The sequence below is a fragment of the Diabrotica virgifera genome, chromosome 1 (genome assembly GCF_917563875.1).
Source record: "Diabrotica virgifera virgifera chromosome 1, PGI_DIABVI_V3a".
Lineage (NCBI taxonomy): Eukaryota > Metazoa > Arthropoda > Insecta > Coleoptera > Chrysomelidae > Diabrotica > Diabrotica virgifera.
The window spans coordinates 50,104,996-50,126,285 of record NC_065443.1 but is presented as its reverse complement, the minus strand read 5'-3'; the positions used below and the strand labels follow the sequence as shown (position 1 = coordinate 50,126,285).

Genomic DNA, 21,290 nt, shown 5'->3' with positions numbered 1-21,290 from the left:
GTATACAAAGAGATCCCCTAAGACAGTTACCGAGACCTATACTACTGGAACTTAAAAGCGGTTCCAAAAGAACTGAAATATTGAACCAATCGAAAAGACTAAAAGGAACAGACATTTACCTAAGTGAAGATTATTCCAAGGAGATACAAGACCAGAGAAAAATACTGAAACAACACTTAAAGGAAGCAAGAGAAAGGGGTCAGAAGGCATCGCTAACTGCTCTAGAAGAGAAGATAACAGGATGAGAGAAATCAAAATAGAAAACTACACGTTTGAAAGAGTCCAACAATTTAAATATTTGGGAGTAATAGTGAATGGCCAAAACAAGAGAAGTGAAGAAGTAACGGAACGAATACTAACAGGCAACAAAACATACTGGAGATATCATAGGCTTATGAAGGACAAGAACTTATCCAGAAATACAAAACTGAAAATATACAGAGTTGCAATCAGACCAGTAGTTACGTACGCAGCTGAGACAATGTGCCTCACGGAAAAAGATGAAGAAAAATTGAGAATATTCGAAAGGAAAATCCTCAGACGCATCATGGGCCCGATAAGAATGGACAACGGAGAAATGAGAAGAAGAATGAACCATGAACTAAGAGACATAATGAAGGGAGAAGATATAGTTAGATTTATTAAATCACAGAGGCTGAGATGGCTGGGAGACATAGAAAGAAGGAAAAACGACCGACTGATTAAGAAGATCACCAGATGGAAACCGGCAATTGAAAGACCAAGAGGAAGACCCAGAGAGAGATGGGAGGACCAGGTCATGAGATATATCAAAATTCTGGAAGTGAGAAACTGGAGGGAACTATGCACATATCAAAATGAGTGGAAGAAAATAGTAACGAAAGCCAAGTCATACAACAAACTTTGACAACATACAAGTGGAATGCGGAGTGATTCACCGCAATAAGCGAATCTGAGAGCTCTAAGTAAGAGCGGCAAACATTCCACCTGGAATGAAAAGCCCTGATGATGATGATGATTTATACCCGTATGCACGCCAATGGTGAATATAAAATTCTTAATTGTATGCCAAAAAATGCGCAATAACTACCTCTTAAAATCTACCAAATTTCATTTGCATATCACAAACCGTTTAAGAGAAATAAATAAATCGTCAGTTTGTAAGAACAATTTCAACACCCCCTATCTCGGAAATGAAGCATTTGCGGGCATACGTTTATAAAGCAAACTGTCATTATTTTATCATGCAGAATTACCCCTTAAAGTTTGCCGTACTTATTTAAAAACACCCTGTATTAACGAAAAACAGGGGTAGTTGTTAAAGTGCTTAACTTTTTTATTATCCAACATAAGCGAATGAATCAAAAAACAGAATGTTAAGACAACCTGAGGCTATAGTTTGGTTATAATTTCAGTATTTTATAAAAGCTAGAACATTCCACAGGGTGTTCCAAAGTTTGAGAAAAAAACACAGTTTAATTCGTACACCCTGTATACAATGACAATGTACCTGTCTAGCAACAATATTATTACAGCGATATTGATAAAGAATAAGGCTATAACATATTAAAAAAATTACTTAAATCGGACATCAGGTCTAGGAAATACAAGACATTAAAAATGACCCATTTTTTCTCTGCCGGTGAGTGTATGTTCATTTAAAAAACCTGGTAGGAAAAACATTATCTACATCTTATTCTGATAAATTAGCTTCTATCAAACTTACAAACTTGAGCATTTGTCAAAAATCTTCTTGATGCTACGATAACCGAGTTGAAATTTTCTCCTTTTGAAATTGGCATTAATAGCTTTGAAATACAATTTCTGGATTTAAGAACAAGGAGGTATGGCGCTCTAATTTCGAACGTCTTTGTGTTGAATTGGAAACATTGGAGAAGAAAAAAATGTTCACAACACAAGTGGTGTGTTTTGAATGACCTGGAGAAAGAAGACATGATCATTTTCAATACTTGGAATAGTATTATTGATTCTTATGATCAGCTGAAAAAGCTCACGTTTGCTGTTCTTTCCCTTTTCGGTTCACAATATCAACATTAAAAAATTGATTTTCCGCCAAAAATTTTGTAAAAAATACAGTGTTGTAGGAAATAAAACCTTACAAAACGAAAGAAAATAGAAGTTCTACGATGACTAGAAACGAAGATATCGCCAAAAAAACGAAAAAACACGTTTTAAGTTTTTGGGGGTTTATGGATGGGGCTAGGGGTTTAAAAATGTTTTTGGTCTAATACTTTCTCATGTCGAACATCTGCTTTTTATATTTTTGGAATATCGCTGGGAGCATTTTTCACTATCTTAAGGCAAGCGTCCACAGACCTGCATCGGACGCATCGTACGCAACGGATTTTAGTTTGCCTTGTACAGAAACTTATGTAACCGCGTCCACTGATCCGCATCGTACGGATCGCATTATCGATTGTCAAACTAAAATCCGTTGCGTACGATGCAGGTCTGTGGACTTAAATGACTTAAAGTCAAGCGTCCACAGACCCGCATCGTACGCAACGGATTGACTTAAAGTAAATGCTTGACTTAAAGTCAAGCGTCCACAGACCCGCATCGTACGCAACGGATTTTAGTTTGACAATCGATAATGCGATCCGTACGATGCGGATCAATGGACGCGGTTACATAAGTTTCTGTACAAGGCAAACTAAAATCCGTTGCGTCCGATGCGTACGATGCGGGTCTGTGGACGCTTGCCTTAAGATAGTGAAAAATGCTCCCAGCGATATTCGAAAAATATAAAATAATCGACTAGGATTAGACCCTTTAGTTTTATTTAGTGTAATAAAAGTTTGCTGAAGAAACAGATTTGGCTTCCATTTTTTTTTAATTGTTGGAATGTTCATATTTGGTTTTTTGGCTAAAATTTTTGCCGACCACGGTTCTAATGAATACCAAACAAAATACAAACAAAAATAGTGAAAATAGATGAAAAAGAAATAAAGAAGTGGTTCTGCTCTCTGGAGATTTCGCCAAATAAAGTTGCCGGTACAGGGAACGACGTACGAAGGCGATGAGGCCATATTTGTTTCTAGGTCAGGTTTGACATCCATGTATCATGATACAAAGGATTAAGGGATACACTAGTTGAACACTCATTGTATCTTCTTCCTAGTTTGTAGATTTTTCTACGAGGCACATTCATAAATGCTGCCATTTTGTAACAAAGAAACAGCTACGCAGAAGTCTTTCATCCACCAACTTTACTTAAACTGAAGCAAATACAGTAATCTCCTTCTATAACGAGAACTGAAATGACGGACTAATTACCTCGTTATAAGCGGATCTCGTTATATCAGACAACAATAATATTGAAATGTTTTGATGCCTCTTACGTAGTTTATTAGGTGTCGATGGTCGACCTGAACAATGAGACTTCGCCATCGTAAATTGTAAGTTTCCTACAATATTCAATATCGGTCGACAGATACACCGGAAGAAGTTTATTACAGGCGGTGGAGTTTATTACAGCACTGGCATCGATAATAACACAGATGTTGGGCGTTTCTGTGTATATACAGGCAGTTGGGGTATTTATTTATAGCCACTATTGCGCTAAAAACAGGTAAAGAAACATATTTTTCGATTTCAGTTTTGCTCGTTATAACCAAATATGCATCGTTATAGAGGTGTTATAGTTCAATAGGAATTTCATGGGACATCTAGTGTACCTCGTTATAAACGAAATCTCGTAATATCCGTGTACGTTATAAAGAGAGTCCACTGTATTACTAAACTATCAAATACAGTGGACTCTCTCTATAACGAACAATTATATTATGAGGTTTCGCTTATAACGAGGTACACTAGATGTCCCATGAAATTCCTATTGAACTATAACACCTCTATAACGAGGCATATTTGGTTATAACGAGCAAAAATGAAATCGAAGAATATGTTTCTTTACCTGTTTTTAGCGCAGTAATGGCTATAAATAAATGACCAATAGCCCAAAACGCTCAAGTAACTGCAAATTTAGCATACTTTCCTCCCCTACTACTATTTTATACAACGCTTGATAATTTTATGTGCTAACAATTTCGTATAAAACCATTCATTTTTAAAAGCTGTGCGATAGACAAAAGCTTTTTTAATTAGTTTTTATAATAAATTTAAAAGGAACACAATAATTAGATTGTTGCGGATAAGATTCAAATCAAGAAGTGAATCAAATTATTTTTCTGCAAGAGACCTAATGATTAATACGTACCTCAAGACACCAACTATTATTGAACTAATAATTATTGTTGTTCTATTGTTAATCGAATTAATTGAAACATCCATTGATAACCAAGTTTAGTAATAGACTTTTTCCATTGTCGATCAACCTCCGAAAACCAGCCATGGCCATTAAATTGGGAAAACACATTTCTCTCAATTTTTATGGTGAGAAAAAATCCACCAACTTTTATATCATTATTCCCACTTCAAACCCTTGTACATATTTCGACATTTATACCTTTATTTACAGATTAAATAAAACAGCGATACTAGAAAATTAATCAAATAAATGAACGTGGTAAATCATTGTTTGTTAGAATTATATTTGAAACGCAGTATGTGGATAAATTATTTATGCGGTACGGTGTATTCTTTTATATTTATTCATTATTACAGATGTGCCAGAAAACATTTTACTTTATTATTAAACTGTCTACACAGGGTTTCTATAACTATCTGTATATCAACGGTCCAATTCCGATAAAGTGAAGAAAACATTATCATATTGGTCCCGTTGATTACTACCTGCTGTTCTGCAGCATTAGTTATGACAGCCGTTATTTATCATTTTGCATATTCTTCTTTTGGCATCATAACCCTGGATGGGTATTTGCCTGTCTGGCTATATTCTTCCGTTCAGATATCTTTTGTGTCCTTCTAATACATTGTCTTCTATGCATAGGTTTTAGGTCGTCTTCCACGTCATTCAACCATCTCGTTCTGGGCCTTCTTTTGAAGTTTTACTTCTTTAGGCACGAGGCTGAATTTTTATTTTACCGGGCGCATGCGCACACCGACAGTATGGTCACGTATGGTATTTGTCACTCAAACGTTATACGGGATCTGATTGAGTTTTAAAATCATCTGTCAAAATTGTTCAATAATATGGAGATTATGGATAAACAAATGTTGTGTATATTAGTTTTTATTGTTGTGAGGACAGAGACAAAAAGCAAGTTTATAATTGTAGTGAGTTTTTAAGTAGTTTTTAAAAGCAACAGTATTGTAAATGTTTCAGTATTGTAATAAAAAATTATAAATTACGTACCTATTTGGAAAATGTACCTACCTAGCTAGTAGGTATTAATGCTTTGATTTATATAATTTGATATTTTGTCGTATTTTAATTCCACAGGAATCAAACTTATCTGATTAAACTAACAGAATAAGCAACTAAAAAAATTTAAAACGTTTAATTGCTATATCTTTCCAGTTCATTCACATGTCTCGGTAGTTAAATTCTGCGTGGGGTGAGTTCAAAATAATCTAACAACCTGATAGACGCAGGTTCAATTCCCAATGCAAATTTTTATTTTTTTTTTTTATACATTTTATGATTGTAGGTATATTTATTATATGTTTTTTTTTAGAAAATACGTATTTAGTTAAAAATTTTCCCAACAATTATTGTTCAGAAATCATTTCTTTGTTTCATTTTTCAATGTGTTTGCGTGTGTTTTATTCTTTTATTATTTTAATTTTTGGTATAGTTTTAATAAAAATTTTTGGAAAGTAGTAAGTATTAAAAGTAGTTTGATATTTAAATAAAATATAAATAAACTGTTTAAAGTATATTGATTTCGTTGAAATCATATAATAGAAGTATAACTTCTTACGTGCGTACAAAGTACACACACATTCTTTTTTTTTTTTTTCGTGTTCCTATCGACTTCTATTATAATATTTTCTTTGCTGTCTATCGGCTTCCATTATAATATTTTCTTTGTTGTTTTTGCATCTTCTTGTCTCTGGTCATGTTCCAGTCATGACAGTCCTTGACTTTTCACAAATCTTACAATAACGTACCCTCTATTCAATTCATTAACATCGTCGTTTCTCCTGATTCTCCATGTGCCGTTTTTCTCTTTAATCGGGCCATATACTTTTCTCAGTATATTTCTCTCGAATATCCTGAGTTTGACTCATCTTTTTTGTCATTACCCAGGTTGCACAATCATAACTTACTACGTGTCTAATCAATGTTCTTTAGATAGTCATTTTGGTCCTTTGGTCTAATAATAATTTCGATGTCATCAATTTTTATTAGCATAGTGTGTATGATTCCTAGTGCGGCAGATTTGTGCCAATATTATAAGAATTGTGCATTGAATGATAGAAGCATATTATTTGGACCACATATACTACACATGCAAAGGTTCAAATTTAGATAGGAGGCCATCTCAGATTTTGCCTTTTACAAAAATGGCGGGCATTCAAAATGGCGACTATACATATGTGACTAATAGCACGAGAACTTTTGAACGAAAAGTTCGATTTCAACCAAATTTGGTATATGGGTTCTTTTTTTATGTATATAATTGAGGCCTTGAACCGAAAGAATCAGTTTACCAGAAGTTGTGTTTTTCCTGGTTCTTTATGTAAAAATATGTTGTTTTTTTTTAGTTCTTTCACCCTCTATATATTAATTTTTCAAGAAGGTAATACCACCATTGAAATGAGCGGAAAAATATTTTTTAGGGAAAACCTTTGAACTTTTTAGTTATTATATGTATATTGAGTACCATTTAATAAATGCTTAACGTATGGCTACACACGATAGTGTCGATGCAATAAGGGGGCGTTCAAGTATTACGTAACGCGATTTTTGAAGATTTTTGTGTTGTAATTAGAGTATAATAAATATATATATATAATATGATTAAATTACTTCTTTAAATAACCCTGTCGCAGAAACCTGCGTCTTGAATCTTGACATTAATATATGCAACTTCTAGTTTGAACATTTAACGTCTGGGTACAATGCATATTTACCCAACTTAGAGTTACTTTTATACGTGTATACAGAAAAATATGTAATGCTCATAAGAATATATGTAGATACGTTCTGCATTTATTAAATGGTAATTAAAAAAACTAAAAAGATCAAAATATTTCCTAAAAAATATGTTTACGCTATTTTCAATGGCGGTATTACCTTTTTGAAAAATTAATATATACATAGTAAAAGTATACATTCCACACTACACTAGGTATATGATTGCAAAATCAGCTGTACTATGCCAATGACCATTACTTCTCCAGGCAGTTAGCTAAATAAAAAAAAATTGTAGCTTCTCATAACAAAAATATAATTTCGTAAAAGTCTATATTTATATTTTAAACATTCATATACATTATATACAAAAAAAAATATGGCAACAATGTGACGTTTTTTGTTATTAAACAAAGCTTTGATGCAACCTCTTTTTGGATGTAGAAAAATGAAAAAAATTCACTCCACTATTTCTCCACGTAAGTAAAAAATCAATAACGACACAAGAACCATGATAAGGCATTTTAAAAAAATAAACTTATTATAATGCGCGTACAACCGTCCTCCAAGGTTTATGGTAGGGGAGCCCAAGCGGGGATTTTTGCAGTTACTCGAGCGCGTCAGATTATTACATGGGGAGAAACCTTGTACCCTGAAAATGTACCTCTACCATATATTGAAACTTAATGCAAGGGAGTTCGGGAGGCCGAAAAAAAATCTATCTTTAGAAAAACTCGGAAATCGTCAGATTAAGATAAGGTAAGTTAAGTACATGCAAAACAGTGTATGTATATTTAAAAAATCTGACGATTTGGGCGGGGCGTAACGAAATGGGTGAGTCCCAAAGTTTCACAAGAAAAAAGCGAATATTTCTAGAAATAAACGTCATATTGAAAAACTAAAAAATACGTACACAATATTTTTCAAAAATCTATCGAATGATACCAAACACGGCTTCCCACGGAGAGGGGTGTGGGGTAAATTTAATATTTTAATTACGAATCCCGCGATATTTCGCGAAATGAACATCAGATCGAAAAACTGAAAAATACACTTATTCAATATTTTTGATAAATCTATCGAATGGCACCAAACACGACCCCCCACGGAGGTGGGGTAGGGGGTTACTTTAAAATCTTAAATGGGAGTCCCCTTTTTTTATTGCAGATTTGGATTCCTTACGTAAAATAAGTAACTTTTCGGAGACATTTTTTCGAATTATGGATATATGGCGCTATAATCTAAAAAAACGATTGTTAGAAATGGAAAATTAAATTAAAAATGGACAAGTCCCCACTAAAATGGAAAACTTTACTTAACTTTTTTTGGTTTTAGGACCTACTCTTCACAACCCAATACGTCCCCAAAGCGCTCGAGTGACTGCACATTTAGCATACTTTGCTCCCCTACCATTACAATTTAGGACACTATGAGAAGCACTATCGACATGTCATATCCCCTCCATGTCAACCCGCCTAGCTGATATCAGAAGAAAACGAAAACCGCATTGCAAATTCTTATTAGATAACCTCTGGTGTTTAGTCATAGTTCTTGTTCCAAGTGAGGGGGCATGTTTATAAAATTATAATATAACACCGGTTTATAATGTCCTGTGCCTTCCGGTCCCTATTTTTCAGCCGCGTCGATCTGTCCAGTATCCTGGTCCTCAGACATTGCTTTTTGGATTCCAATTATCCAGGTAGTTTTGGGTCTACCCCTTTTGCTTCTTTCCGTGAGTTGCCATTCCATTATCATTTTTGGGAGTCGATGTTTCTCCATTCTTTGTACCAACAAAATTGTTTTTCCCGGATTTATTTTATTATGTTTGTTTTTCTATTCATAATGTCTCGTACTTATTCATTCGTTACGTGTGAAACTCTGGAGATGCAGGCTGATCTTCGCCAGAAGTCAATTTCCAGTTCGAGTAACTTCTTTTCTGTTCGCTTATTCAGATGCCAGGTTTCACATCTATATACAGTACAACGTTTTTAAAGATGCTATTATATAGCTGTGTTTTCTTTTGATATGGTTTTTGACCAAAGTAGTAAGTTCAAGGCTTCTATTACTCGTACTTTCTTTCCTTTCACAATTCTTTCCTCTATTTCGAATTCTGCCCTTTCACTTTGTTGGATTCTCGTTCCAAGACATACATAATCAGAGCTTGGTTTGATAACCGTAACTCATTTTTATCTCCTCCTATACACACATATTTGGTTTTCTCTATATTAACGTATAGGCCCCATTTTTTGTATTCTCGAAACACCCGGTTTGTCATAAATATCATCTTTTATCCTGTACAATCACTACCTGTTCGTCAGCAAAATGTAGTGTGTACTTTGTTGAACCGTCGTTCAGCTGTACATAATGCCATAACATAATTTCCGCCATTTATTAAAGACTTCATTTGTATAGATTTTAAACAGTGTTGGCGATAAGCTGCATCCCTGTCGTAGTCCCTTATTCACCATGAACCTATCGGTTAATCTATTGTTGATTTTTATGTTTGATTGGGTGTTTTTATAGAACTTTTGCACTGCTTTTATTAAAGTTGTAGTAAATAGGGGATTTTTCCAGGACTTGTCATAATTTACACAGTGACACAGTATCATATGCTTTAGTTAGATTGACGAGTAGTATAAAATGTTTATAAAATATTTTTTTTAATAAGAAATATAGGTGATATTAATAGTTTTTTCAATTTGTTTCAGTTCGTTGGGGGACCCGTGGGCCACCATGGCGCGTATACGTTTTACAAGGCGTTCAAGTACAACAAAAACGGTGTCTGGAGAATAGTGACATTAAGTGAATTCTTTTTTGTGAAAATGTGGCGGGACAGTGACTTGTTGTGTATAGGAGAGTTACAGTTATTATGGACTGATAAAAACAGTGAACAAGTGCTATCGAGCTTGAGGTTATATTTTCTCCCAGAAAATACACCAGAGGGACGACTTGATCATGGAGAGGTGAGTTAATTTGATTCATTCACATTGACCAATGACCAATTCTGTTTCTCTTTTGATGAGAGTTCTAATAATACAACAGAACAGTATTTTTAAAAGAGGTTTTTCAAACAATTTTGACATAGCTGGTAGCCGAAACATTGGGCTTCAGGATGAGTATCGTTGATTCGGAAGTTTCCTCCTTAGGGTCGGTATGAGTGGGCGCTTAACTACCCTTTCACTCGACCTAAGAAGTCCATGCGACAATGTCCTATTAGGATACCTACGATAATTCGCAGATTATTCCTATTCATATCTAGTGGATCATTGGATTTCTTCTTCGAAGGTTCATGTATATGTTACCGGCCAAACCCGATTTCAGGACAAACTAGTTTGGAATAGGCCAAACTAGTTTGTCCTATCGCAAGTAGGCCCAACTAGTTTGTCCTAGGCCAAACTAGTTTATCCTGATATACACACACTTCAGGCCAAACTAGTTTATCCTGATATAAAGACCCACACTTCAGGCCAAACTAGGTTATCCTGACATAATAAAGACTCACACCTCATGATAAACTAGTACGGCCTAGTCTAAACCAATTTAGCCGAGTCGAAAGTAATTTAGCGAACATGTAAGGACTTTTACATGCGGGGAAGTACCAAATCACGTCCCAACAGGGATGGCAAAAAAATTATACGTCGATATAAAATATAATATCATATTATTATACATCGAATGAAGATATTGATACATGCTATATAAATCAATATATTCTTGTATAATTAAATAATATAAAAAATAATAAATAAAAGGATAAGGTTTTCTCCAAAAATTAAAAGAAAATATACACTTACTAATAAAATCGAGTACGAATTAATATTGTTTTCACCAATTTCGAAAAAATGTGAAAACGTTGAATTATCCACGTCCGTCTGTCCGTCCGTCCGGTCCGTGAACTCAACTCTTCCCGTCATTATACCAGGTAGAATAACAAATGAGGTGTCAAATGAAAGCTTATAATACAAGGATTTGGTAGGTATGTTCCTTTATAGCATGATTTAGCCGAGAACACGGGAATTGCTGCCACTAGACATATTTTATTAAATACGCGTAGAAATAATATTGGAAGATTTCGATTAATGTACATTTAAAGAAACATACCCTAACTTGTTTCATTTAATTTGTATAGTGGAATATAAAGCGTTTTTATAAAACACACTTGTTCGGATTACATTCTAACTGCGATCGAACAAAGGTGACATTTCGGCATAAATTGGTAACATTTATTTGACAGTTGCGGTGATGACACTTCATATTTATTTTTATTCTTTACTATAAGTATTTGTTTTTATTATTTACTTTCACGTAGGATTATAACTTAGGTAATTCTTGTTTTCTATTTCTAAAGTTTTTATTTATTTACATTGAATATTAATTTGTCTTGTAGTATACCTAATCCACTTCCGCAACCATTATGTGATATATTTGATTTAAATTGAATTCAAGAATTTTTTGTAATTGGGCAACAATGTCAATTTAGATCTCTGACGTAGATAATGACGTGCAACGGTAAGTATATTGGACGGACTGTACTTAACATACCTTGTCTTAATCTGACGTTTTCGTTTTTTTATATTACATACAGTTGAGTCCGCGAATCTTTACCCGTGCGTCATCATGTAAAGCATACGAAATAAGTCGATGATAAGCCGGAAATTGAAATTTACTAAACGCAACAGCAGTAAGTACTTGCTGTTGCGTTTCAGAAATATGTTAGTATGTGGAAAGTGGAAATTACTCTACATGGTGGTTCACCTTATTCGCCTTGGTCTCTGTACGGAAAACCACTTGATATTTTAAAAAAATTTCTTCACAGAAATATACAGGGCCTTTAGTACTACAACCTAAAAATAATGTGAATTATACAGGGTGCTCCAAAAAAGAGTGGTATATCAAAGTTATATTTTTTCTTATGGAATGCACTATATCTGATGACATTACTGAATTTACCTTAAAAAATAAGCTATACTTTTATAAGGGTTCCCTATACCTAAATACAGGGTGTTTTGATTTATTTCGATTTTTATGAAAATGTAAGGTTTTAGAAAAAAATAAATATCTACGAATCTAAGAATCAGTAACAAATTCCTTCTTGGATCTTAATAATAGACTATTTTGCATACTTAAACAGATGCTTGCTGCAACAAAATTTCTTACAGGGTGGTCAAAATATGAGATTGTTCTATTAACAAATTCAAGCTGTAATAACTTACTTATTTTAAATGGAACACCCTGTATCTTACTAATCTATCGCGTATAAAATTTACTTTGCTTTCAATTCTTATTAGGGTTACCTATGCCTATCTCCCTTCATTTTTGAAATATTTAAAGATTTCCTAATTTGTAAGCTTTAAAAATTAGAATTAAGTACCTATGTCGTGGTTATGTACAACACATCACCGACACCGGCAATATACTTAAATATCTTAGTCAAGATACTTTCGTTAATAAAATTCATATTTTTATCATTTAATCACACAGAGTGTTCTTATTTTAAATGACATACTCGATATTATATTCTTTATAATGGAAGATATTTAAAATCTCTTCAATTCCATGTAAACATTCTCAATACACATGTTATTCTGTAAATACCCATTTTTACATATTTTTGTACAATAGGCTCGTTTTCGTCATAGTAGCCATTGCATTTAATTGTCTGTAATTGCGATTCAAAGATTCAAACAAAAAGTGGTGTTCTTAAATTTATTTAATAACCATTGGTTTAAGATATGGAAAATACTTAAACGGAATGAAATATAATTTAAGTATCTTCCAGAATACGGCATCTAATATAGGGTATGCAGTTTAATATAAACATATTATTCAATGTCACATGTAGGCCAAAATCAACTAAAATAATACAACACTCTGTGTGATTACACGATAACAATGAAAATTTTATTATTGACAGTATCATGTCTAAGTATATTGCCGGTGTTGGTGATGTGTTGTACATATGTAACCACGACATATTTACTTAATTATCTTTAAATCTTTAAATATTTAACAAATGAAGGGAGGTAGGTATAGGAAACCCTAATAAGAATTGAAAGCTAAATAAATTGTCTACGCGATAGGCTAGTAAGATACAGGGTGTTCTATTTAAAATAAGTAAGTTATTGCAGCTTCAATTTGTTAATAGAACAATCTAATATTTTGACCACCCTGTAAAAAGATAGGTGTAGGAAACCCTAATACAAATTGAAAGATAAGTATATTTTCTACGCGATAGACTAGTAAGATACGGGGTGTTCTATTTAAATTAAGTAAGTTATTACAGCTTGAATTTGTTAATAGAACAATCTCATATTTTGACCACCCTGTAAGAAATTTTGCTGCAGTAAGCATCTGTTTAAGTATGCTAAATAGTCTATTATTAAGATCCAAGAAGGAATTTGTTACTGATTCTTAGATTCGTAGATATTTATTTTTTTCTAAAACCTTAAATTTTCATAAAAATCGAAATAAATCAAAACACCCTGTATTTAGGTATAGGGAACCCTTATAAAAGTATAGCTTATTTTTTAAGGTCAATTCAGTAATGCCATCAGATATAGGGCATTCCGTAAGAAAAAATATAACTTTGATATACCACTCTTTTTTGGAGCACCCTGTATAATTCACATTATTTTTAGATTGTAGTATTAATAGCCCTGTATATTACTCTGAAGAAATTTTTTTAAAATATCAAGTGGTTTTCCGTACAGACACCGAGGCGAATAAGATGAACCACCCTGTATAACTAAATAAAATAAAATCCACAAAGAAAAGAAAAGGTTTTCCTGTAGTTGGCTGTATACCATCAATCACAAAATTGGAAAGAAATCCTTTGTAAAAGGTATAAAATTTTTTTTATTAAAAATCCCTTAAAAGGGCTACATCACAACAAAACGTTTTCGATTTTTATAAAAAATCATCATCAGTGTTCGATAAACTGGATGCTAGCTGAGCCACAAAAGAAAAATATCTGGGTAAAAACCCTTTACATATAATATAGATGCCTTAAAAGTGCATACTTCGATAAAAAGGCCTGTGATGGTCACATGGCAAACAGGATAATGCCCTAAGGTAAGGTATACAGGTTTCCCAATACGTGGGATCCAAATTGAGTTGATCACATTTCAATGACTGACTAGTTGCCATTAAGTCATTGAAATGTGATCAACTCAATTTGGATCCCACGTGTTGGGAAACCTGTATACCTTACCTTAGGGCATTATCCTGTTTGCCATGTGACCATCACAGGCCTTTTTATCGAAGTATGCACTTTTAAGGCATCTATATTATATGTAAAGGGTTTTTACCCAGATATTTTTCTTTTGTGGCTCAGCTAGCATCCAGTTTATCGAACACTGATGATGATTTTTTATAAAAATCGAAAACGTTTTGTTGTGATGTAGCCCTTTTAAGGGATTTTTAATAAAAAAAATTTTATACCTTTTACAAAGGATTTCTTTCCAATTTTGTAAATAAAATATTACAAAAAGGACGGAAGCCTGTACCGCCATTAAGAAAGACAAAAAATAAACTTTCTTCGAATAAACTTTTTTATTCCGTGTGTTCATAAACATCTTAGTACATATTGTGAAATTACTCATACATTTTGCACTATTTTAGTAGCATGATGTACTCCTCATTACTTATTCATTAACAACATAACATATGCAGGCAATTGTCCCAGCTGTATTTATACCGCGTAAAGAGTCAGGTACCAGGTGTTTAATTAACAAGGGGTGCGCATTATTCCACGTTAGGTATTGCAGTGAATATTACGATAAGCATGTATATCTTCACAAATATATCATACGAGAAACTATTGGAATTGCCAAAGGTTTGTTTAGAACATAATGTAATGTATATACATATATACATTACATTATGTTATGTACATATACATATATACATTACATTATGTTCTAAACAAACCTTTGGCAATTCCAATAGTTTCTCGTATGATATATTTGTGAAGATATTCATGCTATATAGGCGCTTCTCTTAAGAGCAAACAGTAGCGATCAACAGGTTGCAACAAACGCGTTCCAAGATTGCGGCTCTAATTTTGAATATTTTGTCGAGATATTTGGCACACATATTCGTAATATAATACAGAATGGCGGTACAGAGCCCAATTTCAGAAATATGTTAGTGTGTGGAAATTACTCTATAACTAAATAAAATATTGAAAAAAGGAGCCTGTACCGCCATTAAGAAAGACAAAAAATACACTTTCTTCAAATAAACTTTTTTATCCCGTGCCTAGATTTTGTGTCACATTGGAACTACTAAAAATCTATTTTTTTATAACAAGAAATCGAACGTCACTGACTTGGCAACATTTCGCGCCTATGTGTATAAAAATTATTGTTTTTGATAGTATAAACGTCACTGTCAGTGTCGAATTACCGACGCACTGTTGCCTCACTTTTGAAAGTTCGCAATCTTGGACCGCGTTTGTTGCTACTTGTTGATCGCTACTGTGTGCTCTTAATTCTAGTTTTCTATTCCTAATGTTTTTATTTATTTACATTGAATATTAATTTGCTTTGTTGTATAATCCAAGTTTGCAATAATTACGTGATCTATTTGTTTTAAAATGGATTCAGGATTTTTTTATACTTTGGCAACAATGTCAACTTAGATCTTTGACATAGAACATAGATAATGACGTGCAATGGTAAGTAAATTAGACAAACTGTAAAGCTTACAGATGATCCCAAACCCTTTTTAATGTGCGTCATTCATTTTGACATCAATATTTATACAAATGTTTTACTTACTTACTCCGTGGAACTTCTATATACTGTGCCGTGGCGTTACAACCCTTCATGTGTTTTAGCCGACTCGGCAACATGCATCCACAGTTTTCTGTCCTCTTGGATTGGATAGAGGTTGCTCAAGACATAGAACTATACAAATATTTGCCAGAATATTAATATTTAAAATATTTTAATGTAAAAATAAATAAATATAAAATCAAATTTCACTATAAGTACAATGTCCGAATATACCTACCAATGCCAAAAAATATTTATATTTACGTCGCTGAAAAATACTTACCTAGAAATTACAATTGTCATTTAGCATATTTATGATACTTACTGTGATTTAGTTCGTCCGCTATAATTTTTCCCATGAGTCACGATTCATTTTCAAACAAATTAAGCCAAAACTTAAAGTGAAACGAAAGTCGATGTGTATAATACATTTTGTACACTATATACTGTATCAAGGAATACATCATTTTCTAAGTTCAATGTAATAATAATCACAGAGGTACGTTTTTTTCTGTCACTTCCAACTGTAATGCGTTAGGGAGAATTTGATAATCTGTGACGCACTGAAAAAAGGGTTTTGGATGATCTGTACATACATTATCTACAAAACCATATTAGATTTTATTGAATACCCTAATTGTTTTTAAAAAGTCAATTACATTTTTTGGTTTCTTATTATTGTCAAGCAGAACTGATATATTTGATAAAATAGGAGTACTTATTCATAGGTTGAATGCTCGAATATATGGAATTTATAGAAGTAAAAGGCAGATATCGAGCACCTAGTTTATTAAATATTGCCGAAGTATACTTTCGCCCCTAGAGCATCATCAGGGGCGTTTCGTCAAATCAGGAAGGTATCCTGGCAAAATGTAATAACATTTGTTTGGAGAGAGAATTGACAAATTAACACATAACATAAAACACACACGCTGGACAAAGGACAAAACAGATTTAATTAATAGATGCCGGGACTACATCATTAGCAAGTCGAAGATGGAGAACTCCATACAGCTTGCCCATCATAATATAAGCACAAACACAATTCTCTCCGCTCGTTGCATTTATACTTATCTTTAAGGTCGATCTGCCATGTACCGACCTCTATCATCATTTCGTGCCAAGGCACGATGGTGTTTACTCGGGATTGGGGAGCGCAGTGATCGCACTACAAATCAAGGCGCGCCGCACATTGAGACGCAGGCAACGCAGCGTAGGACAGCACAGGTTTCTGTTTTCCGTACAAGTACATTACCCCTCGTAAATTGGAACGCATCGCAGTGCAGCACAGAACTATGTTTAAGAAAACCTGCCAGCGCAGTCGTCCTGACACAGATTCCTGTGCCACGTGCAGAGCAGTTTGTTTGTTTCTAGTAAAATTTTGTGTGGTTATATTCGAAATCCTTGTATTATTCTTATTCTTCTTCATCTTAGAAGAAGAATAATACAAGGATGGGCAGCATACGGAGCTCTTAGGGACGTTTTTAAGAGTGACATTCCAACTAACATGAAGAAAAAAGTTTTCGACCCATGCGTGCTACCGGTGATGACATATGGTGCAGAAACATTATCGCTCACAAAGAAAAACGCACAAAACTAAGAGTAGCGCAGAAAAGAATGGAGCGATCAATGATAGGGGCCACTCTGCGAGACAGGATTAGAAACGAAGATCTACGAGCTAAGACCAAAGTCACAAACGTCATTGAAAGAAGCTGTAATTTAAAATGGAAATGGGCTGGACACGTTGCCAGAATGAAGGACGGAAGATGGACTCGCAAACTAGTTGAATGGAGACCAAGAGCCGATAAACGTAGCAGAGGAAGACCACCAATACGATGGCAAGACGACTTACGAAAGACAACAAAAAACTGGATACAGAAAGCACAAGATAGAACACTTTGGAGACAAACAGGGGAGACCCATGTCCAGCAGTGGATTGAGAGAGACTGATGATGAAGATTATGATATTCGAAAAGAATTAACAATGAGAAGCCAGACAATTATTTACGATACCAACGATCCCAATTATTTAAAATAAAAAATGAAGGATGAATTATGGAATGATATATATTATAATATATTTCTCTTTTTCATATAGTTGCTTTTCCAAAATGATTTTTTTTCTCTTTGACATGTTGAATAATAAAACTGTTTCTTCAAATTCAGCGTCTGACTCTGACTCGGAACTGTCCAGAAATAACGCCATTATTTAAATTATAAAATTCTCTTTCTATGTTCACATAATATATTTGATATTCGCACCTCAAAATTTTCGAGAAGACTGCTTTCAAATATGCGCTCACACTGCGTGACACGTATATTTTCTGACCTGTGTAAGGCGCGCCGCACATTGAGACGCAGGTGACGCAGGCAACGCAGCGTAGGACAGCACAGGTTTCTGTTTTCCGTACAATAATTACATTACCCCACGCGAATTGGAACGCAGGGCAGTGCAGCACAGAACTGTGTTTAAGAAAACCTGCCAGCGCAGTCGTCCGAACAGATTCCTGTGCCACGTGCAGAGCAGTTTGTTTGTTTTCTAGTAAAATTTTGTGTGGTTATATTCGAACTGAATGAACAATTAATTGAATTGGTGAGAAGCCAGACAATTCTTTACGATACCAACGATCCCAATTATTTAAAAGCAAAATTTAAAAAAGCAGGCTCAGAGAATTCGGATGATAGTGCAAATTCCCCATGAGGATTTCTGTTTTTCATATAGTTGCTTTTCCAAAATGATTTTTTTCTCTTTGACATGTTGAATAATAAAACTGTTTCTTCAAATTCAGCGTCTGACTCTGACTCGGAACTGTCCAAAAATAACGCCATTATTTAAATTATAAAATTCTCTTTCTATGTTCACATAATATATTTGATATTCGCACCTCAAAATTTTCGAGAGGACTGCTTCCAAATATGCGCTCACACTGCGTGACACGTATATTTTCTGACCTGTGTAACCTGCGCTCTGCACTGCGTCGCCTGTCACTTGCGTCCCAATGTGCGGCTTGCCTCACAGTATGATGAGCCAATTGTGGTGTGGCTGTCTGGTTGTTCGCTGATTAAACATTGTATGTGTATCTTGTGTTTGTGGATGTGTGTATATATGTGAGCATGTGTGTCATGTTGAATTCCCAAATCTATAGTTAATTACATGATTGCAGCCCTTATATAGAGACCTTAGCCTAAATCTTAGAAAATGTGTACCAAAATGTTATGTATTTTCTGTTCTTTTGTATGGTGTGGAGACATGGACGCTTAATAAACAATGTCTCAATGCTGAAAATCTTCTGGACAGACAGAATAACCAATGAAGAGGTACTAAGAACAATAGAGAACAGCAGGGAGATACTGGATTCCATCAAAATAAGGAAACTAAAGATATGAGCTCCTAAAATTGATAATGCAGGGAAAGATTCAAGGAAGGCCCAGCGTAGGTAGAAGAAAAATGTCCTGGCTGAGAAATCTCAGAGAATGGTTTGGATGCAGCTCAACTGAACTTTTTCGGGCTGTAGTGTCAAAAGTTAGAATAGCAATGATGATTGCCAAACTTCGTCGCGGAGATGGCACGTAAAGAAGAAGCCCTTATTTCATGTTCTTAGTTGATCCGTGTGTGTAGATTTGATTGTACCTTATTCACACCAGGGCCTCGGCTGGTCGGTGCACTCCTCGGAGTGAGCCGAACAGTCGCAGGCGCGAATCGATTCACCTCATGTCATATTGCCATAGGTCGTATGCCGAAAGGTAGGCAGACCAGGGCCTCGATTGGTCGGTGCACTCCTCGGAGTGGGCCGAACAGTCGCAGGAACAAAACGAAGCACTTCATGTCATATTGCCATAGAAGTAGTTTGTTGCGGATGAGAACTTCCATATCCAGTCTATCTTGCGCGGAATATTGGGAAGCTACAGTTAAGATCTTCCCTCATACAGTCTCAACCCAGTAAAAAAACTGTCCGTTTAGTTCACAGCCTATTCTAATTATGACTTTTCTCTGTGCTGTAAAATTTGATTTTATACACTATTATGTTTTGATCTCTTTTCATTCGCTCCTAAATACTTTCGTTCACTTAGTCTACGCAAAAATCGATTAACATAACTAACTCTGATACAAACTTATAAAAGTATTACTTGGAGTGTGAACAAAGTCAGAACAATTATTGTGATAAATCATTTAATTCATTGTTAACTAACGATCAACAATAACAAGTCATGGTGTTGGTTTTAGACAAGTGTACAGATAAGTAGATGATTTCACATGCTTTTTGGAAAATTAATACGCACTGAGCATACCTACATTTAAATAAACGTCATATGTTTAAAAAACGCTAAAAACAATTATTTATTTATGTAGCGTAGGGCATTTCGACACATTTATAAGATTACAGTAAACAAGTTAAATTAATAGCAAACAGTAGCGAGCAACAGGTAGCAACAAACGCGTTCCAAGATTGCGGCTCTAATTTTGAATATTTTGTCGAGATATTTGGCACACATATTCGTAATATAATAAAGAATGGCGGTACAGAGCCCAATTTGAGAAATATGTTAGTATGTGGAAATTACTCTATAACCTATTAGGGGAGTGCAATTAGAATGAAAACATGCATTGTTTCGGAATAATTCAAACAAGCTTATATTTTTCTAAAACTTTTTTTGTTAGTTTATATACATGTTAAAGTAAAAATTTCCGCTGGCAGATTTGGCCGCTAATTGTTTATTAATTGTTTAAACAATAACAATTGTTTTGTATAAATAATTTTAAAAATATTGTTGAATTCATCATTTTACTTTGATCAAATATGTTTCTATTTTGTTTTTGGTTATGCTGAATTCGAATATGGCATTACAATTTGAAAATTCTTTTACAGAAGCTCTAATACAGTATGTTTGCGTAGCTAGGAACCACATGGAAAACTTTTTTATGATCAATTTTACGAAAAAAAGTTGTTCTTCATAAGTTACTCTGGATAGTCAAAAATCTAAAACTCAACCACCAGATTATCAAATGTTATCAAGTTTATACGAGGTATGTCAAAAATAGGAATTTCTTTAAAGAGTATACCTTTTTATTCCAGAATATCAAAAAATGCTATTATGAAAAGTTGTTTGAAATTAAAAACTATGTTTTAATATACAATTACATTATTCTAATCGAAAAAAAAAATTCAATTTTTTCTCAAATTACGGATACCCATCATCATTTTATTACAATTATTGTAACTATTTTATTATCAATTTTACGAAAAAAAGTTATTCTTCATAAAATGCTCTACCTGATCTAAAATCTACGATACAACCATCACATATCAAACTGTTTCAGTTTTATACGAGGTATGTAAAAAATATGATTTTTTCTTAAGAGTCAAGTGCCTTTATTATTCACAATATTTTAATTAAAAGGATGTAGTTGAACACTGAAACATATTTTTTAATTCCAAACAACTTTTCCTCATAACAATTTTCGATATTGTGAAATATAAAGGTACTTTACTCTTGAGTGAAATTCATATTTT

At 33.9% G+C, this 21,290-nt stretch overlaps 1 protein-coding gene across 1 annotated transcript in view; it reads left to right on the top strand.

Moving 5' to 3' along the window:
• The window catches only part of LOC114324733 (uncharacterized), a 350,807-nt gene that overhangs the window by 16,536 nt on the left and 312,981 nt on the right, over positions 1-21,290 (top strand). Inside the window, exon 2 of the mRNA XM_028272566.2 lies at positions 9,709-9,963. Within this exon, the coding sequence (XP_028128367.2) occupies positions 9,709-9,963 (255 nt within the window). The remainder of the gene's footprint in view (positions 1-9,708; positions 9,964-21,290) is intronic.